A 13874-nucleotide genomic window follows, 5' to 3' on the forward strand; every position below is an offset into this window, starting at 1 on the left:
AAACATCACCTATCCCATCAAAAGCAGGACTACCTGTGAAACCAGTCACATGACCTACAAGCTAAGCTGCAACCACTGTGCTGCATTCTCTGTGGGCTGTCTGTAGGCATGAATGGCCAGCGACAAACTACGGCCAAGAAACAAGTGGACCACCTCTTGCTGAGCACACTGCCAAACATAACATCCTTCATTTCAATGACTGCTTCACAGCCTGTGCAATATGGACCCTTCCCACCATCACCAGCTTTTCTGAATTGCACAGATGGGAACTTTCCCTGCAATAAATCCTCCTTTCCCATAACCCTCCTGGCCTCAACCTTTGTTAGTCATTGTCCTCGCCCATCCAACCCCTTCCCTGTTCCCTTTCCAGCACTACACAGTCCTCATACCACCATCACATCCAGTATTTTTAGTTCTCTCCTTTTCCACTACCCCCTCTCGCCTGCCCTCTGTCTAACCTGCAGCACTTCACTGTTCGCCACTCCTACCCTACTATGTCTCCCCCTCCCCATCCCAGCCTCCTCCTTACCCCCACACAGTCGCCACTCCCATCATGCACTGGTGCTGCTGCTCACAGTTGCCTGAGACTCCAGTTGTGTGTGTGAGTTGCATTTGTGTGTGTGTGTGTGTGTGTGTGTGTGTGTGTGTGTAGTTTTGATGAAGGCCTTACTGACTGAAAGCTTTATTTGTGTCAGTCTTTTAGTTGTGCCTATCTGCGACTCAGCATCTCCACTATATGGTGAGTAGCAACTTTCCTTTTCATACATTAATTCTGTGATTTATGAGCAAGTGAAGCAAGATGCTGCCAATGGACCAACTTGCTTCTTAGCAATTGTTACTTCTAGGCAGTCATTTGCAGTATCATGCTGGAGAAGCCACATGTAAAACATGAGAGCCAAAAGCCTCGGTTTTCTGTTATATCAACACAGATGCAAGGTGTAAAAGTATTCTAACAAATGTATTATAGAATAATTCCCAAGGTCTTGTAACTGAGGCACACATGTTGCATGAACAATTTAGGAAAATGTTTTTGTATAACAACACAACTCAAGACTTACGTTTAAGGTTAGGATTGTGACCATAAAACTGTTGTTGTGCACGTGGTGGCTGGGGTGGAGCAGCAGCTCCCTGGGCGGATTTTGCAAGTGCTGCTGCCACTCTAGCTGCGGTTGCTGCTGTCTGAGAGTACGGTATGGCTCCCGGAACCTGTGGTGGTTGTGAAGGAACTGCAGCAAGCTGCTGCTGTGCTTGAGGTATTGGTGGCTGTGGCTGCTGCTGTTGCTGCTGCTGCAGTCCAACGACAGGTGGAGGAGCCAGCCCCGCACCTGCTACTGTAGTGTTGGCTACATTGGCTAGAGCACGTCGCTGCTGCTGTTGACACAGATAAAATACTTAAATACTTGCCTGAGTAACAAAGTAGGGTATTAGTTGATTAAGCAAATAATCATATTGTCCCTTGGTAATGAAACATCAGGGCTGCTAATAAAATCTGAAACAGAACAAGCTGTTCCAGTGTGAATACATTAAATGAAACAAATATACTACAAAGAAACAATGAAATGCACATTTCTCTAAGTGAATTTCACTGAACAAATCGTCTCTGGACTGCAGCCAAGTGTCATCTTGATCCAATGTAGCCCAGCAACATATGTGTAACTGGTGCACTGGTTTCTGTTTACATTCTGGATGCAATATTGCAAAGTCATCAAGAATGTCCCCAATTGTGAATGGTAAAGGCAGTGGACAATACTAACCTCTCGTCTCAGCACTGTACCTACAGTCATACTACCATCTACCTCACCACTGGTCTTCTTAAGGTAAACATGGATTGTTTTATGCTCATTTGGAAAAATAACAGCTGGGTCAAGACTATGTAAAATATTATATGTAGGATCCTGCTAACTCAAGTGACTAAAGAAAGGAAGGAAGGAAGGAAGGAAGGAAGATTTGGGAATAAAATATTGTTGCAGAAGAAGCTGAGTAGCACAGTCACCATGGTGGAGCGGTTATGATACTAGACTATTGCATGGAGGGTCGTGAGTTCAAAACTCACCTGAACTGTACAATTTTAATTTCTATATTTGATTAGAGTACATTCTAAAAGTATCCAAAAAAGTCAAGAATCATTGTACTGGAATGTTCTGTAACTGTATATATACCGTATGTGTTCTGGCCGGAGGCTGTTCGCTCCGCACTCTTGAAAGTGCAAGTGCTGAATAAACCTACGTTAAGTGTAGTTAGTGTTCGTCATTCATCTAATTACACCTTCTTCTACGTGACATTATTCTGGTGGAGATGCTGGGTATTGGAACTCGTGATAGCGCACATCATCGACGACACAGTGGCTCCCATCAGGTGACGACAGAGCCGCTGTTTACGTGGCAAGAAACCTGTGTTCGAGCCATATTCAACAGATGGCAATCTACTGGAGACAGAAGAAGAAGAGGACACTACGATGACAGCAACTGTGTGCCACCACATGAGACCTCCTATCAGGTTCTCTGGTGATGATGGCCAAGATCCAAACAAGTGGCTGAAGGTATATGAGCGTACAGCCAAACTTAACAAATGGGATAACACTGTGTGTTTGGCTAAAGTATTTTTCTACTTAGAGAGCACTGCCAAGCAATGGTATCAGAATAACGAGGAGAAGTTCTCAAGCTGGGAAGTATTCCAGGTGGAACTGCGCAAGTATTTCGGCACACATAGCGACAGAAGTGTAAGGCTGAAGATAAATTAAATTGCAGGGCACAGCGTCCAGGAGAAACAACAGCATCCTACATTCAAGACGTCTTGGAGCTGTGTAAACTAGTGGAGCCTAGAATGAAGGAGGAAGATAAGATTGCACATCTCATGAAGGGTGTTGCTGAGGACATGTATCAAGCCCTATTTCTGAAGGAGATTTCAACAGCAGCCGACTTCATAAACTGGTGCCAGTATATAGAGACAATGGATCAAAAAAGAATTAAACGCAAGAAGTTTGAACGGCTTCCAAACGTTGTATCGATGCCTGCGATAGAAGAAAGGAACTGATTTCACAAGTGTTCTTCATCAGATAGTGGGAGAGGAAGTTCAGAAGGCACTTGGATTGCACGGCGAGCAAAAAACCGAGATGCTTCAAGAGGTCATAAGGGAGGAAGTGGAACAGACATTGAATCCAATCTACTGTCCTTCATTTCCCTTTAAAATGGTGAAAAAGTCAATACCCAGGCTAAGTTACATTCCTACAGTGCCACATGAGGAACCTGTTTGGCAACCAAGGGAGACTGACTTCTGGAGGACCCAGGATAACCAACCAGTATTTTTTCACTGCGGACGACCGGGACATGTGGTGCGCTACTGTTGAGAAAGGTGGCAGATATTTTATGATACCTGCGCCAGAAGACAGCAGACTGATCTTAGCTGATGCCAACTCCGGGACAAGATGAACAAGATGTGGGTGCAGGATGATGAAGATGAAAAAGAAGATGTGGGTGCAGGACGATGTAGATCACCATCGCCGCAAGCTAGCCGCTGGAGAGGACGCTCCCCAACATGCTCATCAAGGTCTCCATCACCGTTTAGAAGCTCCAGCCTATCACCTAGCCGCCACGACCTGGAAAACTAAAGGTGTGACCTTCCTTGGAGGTGAGGCCACCGAAGAGAAAAATCCTCCGCTATCAATCACTGAAAAAATGACAGGAAACTACGTCAATATCCTCATGGATGGCCAACCAGACCAAGCTCTTGTGGTCTCTGAAGCATCATATTCAGTCGTTTCGGACAAGTACTGTCGCCAGTTGCAGAAAACCGTATTCGTTGACAATAAAACATCTCTGCTGAAGGTGGCTAATGGGAAATATGTAAAACCTACAGGAAGATGTGTAATTCATGTGGGTATAAGCCCTTAGAATTCATCCTCTTACAAGAGTGTAGTCATGACGTCATTCTCGGATGGGACTTTTTGAAAGCTTCTCAGGCAATTATAGATTGTGGTCGCTCGAAGATTATGCTAGACGAGATGAGATACTGTGGACAGGAAGATGCGCGTCCGATTGTGTGGAGACTATGTGTACTGGATGAAGTGATCATTCCCGCAGTCAGTACTTGAAAGGTAACTGTCATGTGTCATGCCATGCATCAACCCATGGATCTTGTAGTGGAATGTAAGAGAAGCATACCACTGAAGAATAACTTGGTCATTCCAGCCTTTGCTGTCTCGTTTAAGAACGGATTCGGTGAATTGTGGATAGTTAACTGTCGCCGAGAACCGCAGATCCTTCCAAGACGCATGTGCATAGCAAACGCTGAGTCGTTAATTGCTGAACAGCTGAGCATCATAGAAATCTCCCATGCCGAGTCTGTGGGCAAAATTGGCGCTACCACTACGAGACAAGATCTTCTAGCTCAACTATCACCAGATCTCACTAAGGAACAACAGAAGCAACTACTTGCCATTCTTCAAGAGTTCTCTGAATGCTTCAATCCATAGGTGAAGAGCAAATTAGAAAAAATCGATGGTGAAGCACTGGATTAGCACTGGAGACCATTAACCAATAGGCCAGAGAGCATACCATGTGTCAGCAACGGAACGTCGAATAATTCGTGATGAGGTAGAAAAAATGATGAAGAATGACGTCATTAAGCCTTCGCAGAGCCCATGGTCGTCATGAGTAGTTCTCGTCGGGAAGAAGGATGGCAGTTGGTACTTTTGCGTTGATTACAGGAAGCTTAATAAGATAATTAAAAAGGACATTTACCCCCTTCCACGAATTGACAATACACTACATTGTCTGAAGGGGGCTAAGTTTTTCTCGACCATGGACATGCACTCGGAACATTGGCAAATCGAAGTAGATGAGGCTGATCGTGAGAAAACTGCATTCATCACCCCTGATGGCCTGTATGAGTTTAATGTAATGCTGTCTCGTAATGCACCAGCAACTTTTGAACAGATGATGGATAATCTTCTAAGTCACCTGAAGTGGACGATGTGTCTTTGTTATTTAGATGACATTATAGTGTTCTCAGAGACATTTGATGAACACGTAAAAAGACTGAGGGCCATTCTTAAGTGTCTCCGACAAGGCGGACTGAACTTAATCCAAGAAAGTGTGTCATTGAAGCAAAAGAAATCAAAATACTTGGACGCCTTGCGTCAAACAAAGATGTGCGGCCAGACCCAGAAAGGGTGAGATCTGTAACGGAATTTCCTATTCCTAAAAGTATTAGAGATGTGAGAAGCTTCCTCAGATTATGTTCTTATTACCGTCATTTAATCAAAGACTTTTGTATCAAAGCCAGCCCACTCCAAGAGTTGTTAAAAGCTGATGCTCTCTGTGCCAAGATGTGGCTTAACAGTACCCCAAATTTGGCAGTTCTGTGCATTCACTGCACCCTGTAGAGTAAAATGTGTCTCATCCCTCGATAGAATATTGGCTGGCTATATGTCATCAACTTTGATATACAGCAGAAACTGAAGAGCAAATTCAGAATGTTGCTGTGGATCATGAGGTTTCAATCACTGCAACCATATGGATCTTCTACAGGTACCAGTGTAAAACAGACCATGGGATGGACAATTCTTGTGACACTGCACAAGCATTAGCACTATCTGGGGCACAAGGTGCATGGTTAGTTACAATAACAGCAACCTCATCAACAATTTACACCAGGACAGCATGCCTTCCTCTTCCAGGTGCCACCCCAAATTCACCCACATTTTTGCATTTCATTATAATCTTCTTTAAACCATTTAATGATACTGGGTCTCTCCTCAGATCTTTCTGTCAATGATACTCCCTCAATGTACCATTTTAACTGCTGCTGTTCACATGAAACAGTTTTGTTAACAGCACACAATTTCTTTTCTCAATGGCCATACTGTTCACTCATGTTATGGCTTGTCAAATAACAGTGTGGACATCGTACCGTCATACAAACAGTGTAGAGCGCCAGATTTGCACCTGGTGGCCACAACTCAAACTAATTGTTTCTCCTGCGTAAATCTGATCTGCTTTAACTCATTAGCATAGCTACAAAGTTTCACTGCCATACGATAATTACAGCCTACACTGTACCTCTGTGAGTAGTTATACTTTAATTACAATCATACAGAACTTCTTTCAGCAGCTGTCAATATGTGCAAAATCATGCATGGAGAAAGGTTTGAAAGTCTGAAGTCAATACCACTCTCACTGTATTGATGCAATGACCACTGATATGAAAAATAAATTGCTACCACATCTTCGTTATAGCCCCAAACTTCACCCTGCAGCTTGATGACAGAAATTATATCAGACATCCTTCCCAGCTTCTTGTTTTCATATGCTACTGTTATGAAATTGAAGGGCAGAAGGACTTTCTGTTTCATAAAGCTCTGGAAGAGAGGACTACAGATGAAGATATTTCCTTTTTGTGGATTCCCTTTTCAGTGACAACAATCTGTCACAGACAAATTGTGTCAGAATATGTACTGATGGGATGGTAGCATTTACTGGAATTAAAAAGGAGTTCACAGCAGCAGTGCGAGCGGTTTCTCCTCCTGTAAAATTCACACACTGCTTGATACACATGTAGTACAACCAGAAGTCAATAATGTGATGAATGATGTAGCTAGAGCTGTAAATTTTGTGAAAAGATGAGCTATACACAGCAGGCTATTTTACATTTTTTTGCAAAGAGATGGGTTTCACTCATGGGTTGCTTCTATTTCACACAGAGGTAAGTTGGTTGTCTCTTGGTAAAGTTCTTTGTTGCGTAATGGAGCGGATGGATAAATTTGTTTTCTCCTATTGAACAGCAGCCTTGCACTTGCGGTTCTGTTTCTGGATAAGAAACGGCTTCTAATGCCTGATGTTTCTGAAAAATTGAATAATCTTAATGTATCACTTCAAGGCCAAAAAGGTCACATCATCTATCTAATCGATAAAGTGCTTGCATTTATGAAAAAAAACTTAGATGATGGAAAATCCAGATGGAGAAGGGTAACTGTGAGATGTTTTCATGCCTAAATGATTCCGTGAAGGGCAATGAGTTGGATGTAGGTAAAATTAGTAGTCGGCATAGCACATCATGGAAACCTTCAGCAACAGTCTCAGGATAAATTTTCAGAACCTTCATCTTAAATGTGACTGGATTCACAATCCATTCAATACAATTACGAGACCACTTGCCAACACTAGAACAGCAGGAGCTAATAGAACTCTCAAGTGACAGAACACTTAAAAATGTATTTAAATCAAAGTCCCTTAAACAATTCTGAGTGCAGACTCAGAATGAATATCCCAGTTCAGCAAGAAGGACAGTGGACATGTTATTAACTTTCACATCAATTTACTTGTATGAGTCAACATTTCCTGCAACGGCATTCATCATGGAAAAAGGGTCAATCTCGATACACTGAGATGCCATCTATAAGTTGCTGTTGCAAATATTTGATTAAGACTGGATTTGATTTCTTCACAAATTCAAGCACGCACATCACACTAAGCGTGCAAATGTCAGAAAATTTCTGAATTTTGAACTGTTTGCATTTTTACTCTTGTTTATTTCCTTCTTGGTTGATCAGTCTGAATATAAGTTTTTAAATTGGCATTAAAATAATGACAATTGTTCTATAATCATTTGTAAATTGTGCTCCTTCACAAATTAAAAATTCTGAATTATTTAAAAGCAATATACACAGACACAGTCAAACTTTAACTATCTGGCTAATTTATGAACTAATTTATAAAAAAATATGTAGTGAACAATATAAGGCGGGACTGCTGTCGTGTGCTTGCTTGTGTGAATTAATGTGTATGTTTCCTTTTCTGAAGAAAGCTTTGACTGAAAGCTAAATGTGTAATTGTCTTTTCACTTGTGCCTGCCTGATGTTTCCATTGTTTGGAAATATATAGGGAAATACTCATATCTGCTCAATCCCAATAACTGCACACATAGTTATGGTTATTTATAAACGCGTTGTAATTCTTAACTCTTGACTATCTTTGAATAATAATAACACACGATAAATTTTTAAAAAATGCTTAACCATGGTGTGCTCAGAGAACATTGTATAATTATTGGACAGAACTAAACAGATTTTGTGTTAAGTATGAGAAGCGCTCAGGATGGAAAGAGCAATGAGGTGGGAACCAAATAATTTAGGTTACAGAAGAGGGGTGTGGCAAAAATGTTTGAGAACCTCTGCCCTATAGTAGCAGGCTTGCACATTACACAGACTTTTTTACATGACTTATATGAGGAGAACGTCCACACGAGAAGGCCATATGAAATATGTGGCTACAAGAGTGTGAAATTTGTCATACAGAGAGAATTATTACTGACCATATCTCTACGTCTCCACATGAGGTAGGACACTTGTGAGATCTCTTTACAGGCTTTGTTAATATGATCATCTCATGAGTTTGGTGTCAATACGTATTCCTAAGAGTTTGACACATTTATTTCCTACATTCTCAGACAATCCTTAAATAAGCTTTTGGGTTTTGTCTGAATTACAAACAAGTTTATTGGCTGCAAACTAATTTAATGCAGTCAAGAATTTCTTGAATAATCTCATCAAGAGTTGGGATGTCATGATTTGAAGTAAGTAAATTCTATCATCAGCAGATCAGTTTACAGATTGTGATACATAATAGGGCAGGTCATTGACATCCATAATGAAAAATCATGAGGCGAACTGTCTTCTGTTGTTCAAGTAGAAGGAAATTACTGATAATGTAGATTTGTATACACCATAATTCTCAAATTTTATTCACAGTATGCTAAAAGGAATGCAGTCAATGCTTCACTATCACATTATACAAGTAACTCTAGTACCTCAGGCCGCGGAAGTCGAACACGCGCCAGAAGAAATGGACGTGGTCAGCCCATAGAGGGCTCCGCATCCGCAGCGGCTATTCTGCGCAGTGGCTCTCGCACAGCGAGGGCACCACTGCTACGCCACGTGCAGACAGCGGCCAATAGCCGCTCCCTCCGGTTTCATATATAGGGACCCTCTCTGCCCTAGTCCAGTCAGTCTGGTACTCGCTCTGGACTGAGTTTCTATCTTGGCGGTACTGCGTTCTTGTTGTTGCTCGTTGTTGACTTTTGCCTGGCTCTGGTTCCGAGTGGATTTACTGTTGGTGTTTGGTGTTGTGGTTTCTACAAGCCTCTGTTGTTTATCTCTTCCTTGTTGTGTCGGTCATATTCGGTTGTCGTTGGTCTGTCGTCCGACTCGTCCTTGTGTTTACCCGGTGGTGCGTGCTCCACCGCCGGCGGCTCCGATCCGCAGCCCAAGGCGTTCCCGCAGTTGGTTGTGGTTACTACAGTAACACCATCTTCTTATTTTGGAAATATGTAGTCTGATCAACAATTTCCAGAACAACTGTGGTAGTATTTTTACCTGGCCGAAATCCATACTGATTGTTGCAAGGGAGGTCATACTTTCAAAATAATTGCTTAATTGAATGCACATGAGTGATCCAAATATTTTTGAGAATATTGGCACAACAACTAGAGTTGTTTATCACCTTTTTTTGAATATGGTGATAACTTTTGAGATTTTGGGGGAATCTGGGAGAACTCTATACTCTAAAGTTACTAAAACAGAACTTAGTGGCTTACATATCAAGTGAACTGTTGATTTATCAACATAATTAGACATTAAGCACAAATCCATACTTTTGGAATTAGATAATTTGGGAACAATTTCCATCAGCCGTGAATTTATCCAATGCAACAGAGCCAATTCGGACAGCTGGGGACCAAGCAGATCCATTGCAGATTTGTCTGTTGCCTTAATTTAGTCTCAAAGCTCTCTTATGTGACAAAGTAATCATTCAATTCTCATAGTTCAAGCTGAGTTGAGCATACCTGACTGGAAGAATGTATCTTGTCTAATAACTTTCCATGCTTTCTTACATTTATTTGGAGTACCTTCTCCCTAATTTTTAACATTCTGGTTTTTTGGCTTGCATAAGCTTAAATTTGTAATGCTTTTTACTCCTAAGGTAAGCACGGTAAACCAAATCCCACTGCTCAGCCCCTCGATGATTCTCGCTTTTACATATTCAATACAGTATGAGCAAGGTTTCTCAAATTTCGGCAGTTCTTTTGTGTACCAGTTAATTTTTTTATTTTTTATTTTTATGTTTATCTGGAAAGCTTTTATTAATGGGGAGCACTGAAAACTGGAAGACCCTATATTAAAAAGTCATCAAAATAATTTTTAACTCCAGTTTTTCCTGTCTGACACTCATCTATGATCCCAATTTGTGTTCTTTAACTTGTCTCTTTGACCTCTTACCTATGTCACACTAAATCCAATGGAATAAGTTGGTTGCTTATGATAAACTGTTAAAACCAATAGAATGTGATCTGCAAATATTCCATCGGCCAGGCTAACAACATATTTTACATTAAGTGAGAATTATACTGTTCTCTGACAGGGGAGAAATATGAAAAGATTAATAGAATCAGAGCCTGTGTAATCTACTTTGAAATGAAACAATAGAATACAGAAATTTATTTGTACAAGCTTCTCATTTGAAAGCCAAGAGAATACATATAAGAGAGAGTAACATACATAGCATGAAGCGACACAAACCACACATGTATTACATACAAATGACATTTTTTCACTAAAAATTATAGGAACATTTATATTATTGTTTGAAAACATGTTAGCAACATTCAAATAAATTAGGGGAAGAGGAAGGGAAGCTGTTCCCTAAAGGAGGTTGTGGCGTGCTAACATAAGAGTAAGCAAGAAGCTGTAACTTCATACTGAACAAGGAGGAAACTAGAATGTAGAGTTATTCCCAGATGAACTGTAGTTGCAGGTACGTACATAACGCAAGCTAAGACGAAGGGAGAGGAGACGAAGGTAAGCTATAACTTCACACTAATATACTCCTTAAAGTTTTAAAAAGAGATAATATGTTTATGCTAGGACAGATAAAAATATCGAAAATAAGAGCAACAATATTTTAAGGTAGCATGTAGGACTGACAATTTTATAGATGCTCTACTAAAATGATCAGTGGTCTGAAACACAGTAACATAAATAATAAACTATATGTAGTAACAGCACTGAGATACCAAATGAAAAGAAGTCTAGGTGTGAATGTAAATCTAAAAGAGTGTGGGAACTCAAGCGTATAGTGACCAGGAAGAATCAAAAGGCTAAGGAGCAATGTCCTCATGTAAACGAACAGGGGAAAAGGGTAGGATGCTTTGCATGATGGTGAGTGTTTGTGATGCAATATACCCAGTATAATGAGTGTTTAAGAGTAAGGGGTAAGTGGACCCATAGAAGAGATGGCCTATGCCTAGGTTAGGTGAATCCACAGAAAGAATGACCTGAACCATGTTAGGGGAGGCTGGTTTGTATAGATACATTAGAATCTTAAACTGAAAGGTAATTATGAATTATCCAGCTACAGAAGATGGTGTAGAAGCAAGTAATTGTTGTTCTCATTCACAAAGGTTACTTCAAGCTAGTACAATGTAAAAAGACTTACCTGGCTAACATCGCAGTACAGCAGCAGTGTTTCTGTGCATGCTTGACTTTCTGAATGTCTGAGATTTGCAATTCACAATGGCAGATTGAATCTACAAATTAGAATGTGCATAAAAGAAGGCATGCAACTGGCCTAGGCTTAAGTATTCAATGAGTTAGAGTGAACTGGCAGTGGCTACTGCTGCATAAAAGAAACAGTATACAATCATAAAATGAAGCTTATGAAATACCTCACATCTAAATCCTTGAATTAGCATGATGACATGTACAATGCAGAAGTTATCTAAGGCGAAGTGGTAGTAATCCACAAACCTTGGATGGTAATAAGTTAAGGCAATGGGAATAGATTTCACAAGTGAACATGACACTGACAGTGGACCTATACAGATGATTGGCTAAACCAAAATAAGGCACAAAGTTACAGGTATGTAACAATTATTATGACTTAATAAGAAAGGTAGTCTCATGGCATAGTGAAATTTATGCATATAAGCAGACCTAGAGATGAAACAGAAGATAATTTTAAGATACAGTGGGTGAAATGGAGAGCGGGGCTCTCGTTGATCTTTAAAGGCAAGTTTGCTATGTGGAAATGGTTACAGTCAAGTATTCTGATACTGTGAATGCAGTGACATACATGAATCTATGTGATCAAAGAACATGCCTGATACATATAAAAGCAGTGTCCTGTAAACCAGACTCTGATTAATAAAGACATAAATGAAAGTTATAGAGTTTGGGGTTGAAAGAGAAGAGCTAGGCTTCTATCTGCTTTCTTAGTTACATATTTCCAGTACATCACCATATTATAACTCAGGAGAATACGAGCAGGAAATTTCAACTGAAGAATAGCACATCATCTTTAAATCCGAATTTCCAGTCTATGTGAGCTGTGCCCAGTGCAAATTAGGTTGTTACCATAATTATGGTGCACTGAAGTACTGTGGTTCATACTTGTATGCTGCTTGACTGTGGTGAACTTTGGCAGTAGGTTAACGGGAGGTCTACTAACTACAACCATGGGGAACCTAACATTTTTCATACTTTTTGGAGGTGAATGAAGAGAGAATGGACACAAAAATTTCTACGATTGAGTGAGGATAGACTCCAAGATCTTTAGGTTTGCTGTCTAACACCTACCAAATTAACAATCGATTCACACACATGTACTGCAATGAATATTAAGTTGAAGAATATTTGTATTCAAAACAATAAATGGAAAATTCTGATTGTGGTGCCATCCCAAACTCAAATAGTTCTGTATCTTATTGTACCGTGTACTTATGCTTGTATCTCATTTTTTCCATTTAGTTTCACTGTTTTTAATTTTTCTTTCTGGGAGGACACACACACACACACACACACACACACACACACACACACACACACACACACACACACACACACACACAATGTATCAAAAATGAATATTACTTCAAAAATTCAGCTTTAACCTTTGTGAAATCTGTGGTTCTCCTCCTCCTCCTCCTCCTCCTCTCTCTCTCTCTCTCTCTCTCTCTCTCTCTCTCTCTCTCTCTCTCTCTCTCTCTCTACATATATATCTTCTCTTAATTACTGCTTTATTCGGTTAAGCATGATCCATTTTGAAAATTTCCTCTTATTTTCAAGATGATTCCTTTTTATACCTGTATATTTGGCTTTTGTGCTTTCTCCCAACTATGGAATAACATTTAGTGCTTTGACTCAACTTTGTTTCACAGCCAAGGGAAAAAAGAGCCAAAGTATACCATTTAAAAATAAGTAAGCTTGCAGTAATGACTGTGGTGTCATTTACCTACTGGAAACTAGAATTTGACACTGCAAATCATGTTACAGTCATTAATTCTCACAGACATCTGAGTTTTTATTTTAACTGTGTAATGCCGGCCGCGGTGGTCTAGCGGTTCTAGGCGCTCAGTCCGGAACCGCGCGACTGCTACGGTCGCAGGTTCGAATCCTGCCTCGGGCATGGATGTGTGTGATGTCCTTAGGTTAGTTAGGTTTAAATAGTTCTAAGTTCTAGGGGACTGATGACCACAGATGTTTAGTCCCATAGTGCTCAGAGCCATTTGAACCATTTTGACTGTGTAACAAAACAAAAACAAAACAAAGATGAAATGCCCTACAGTTAAATACCCTTTTAACAAATCTCTGAGGACCAAAATATTTTTTTCTTAAAATGGGGCTTTCTATATGTAGTGTTTTAGATCAAATTTGCCAACGAAGTACCCACATCAGAATTTGGAGCTTTTTAGACCACACAGGCAGTTTTCTTTTAAGTACAAATGCACATGACATGGCCCTTGCAAATCCTAAAATATACACTCCTGGAAATGGAAAAAAGAACACATTGACACCGGTGTGTCAGACCCACCATACTTGCTCC

The 13874-nt window shown here is 40.4% G+C and overlaps 1 protein-coding gene across 1 annotated transcript in view; it reads right to left on the reverse strand.

The window, feature by feature from the left end:
• Window positions 1–13874, reverse strand: part of LOC124711240 (PAX-interacting protein 1-like) — a 175783-nt gene that overhangs the window by 66774 nt on the left and 95135 nt on the right. The window contains exon 14 of the mRNA XM_047241200.1: window positions 1059–1371. Within this exon, the coding sequence (XP_047097156.1) occupies window positions 1059–1371 (313 nt within the window). The remainder of the gene's footprint in view (window positions 1–1058; window positions 1372–13874) is intronic.

The sequence above is a fragment of the Schistocerca piceifrons genome, chromosome 8 (genome assembly GCF_021461385.2).
Source record: "Schistocerca piceifrons isolate TAMUIC-IGC-003096 chromosome 8, iqSchPice1.1, whole genome shotgun sequence".
Classification (NCBI taxonomy): Eukaryota; Metazoa; Arthropoda; class Insecta; order Orthoptera; family Acrididae; genus Schistocerca; species Schistocerca piceifrons.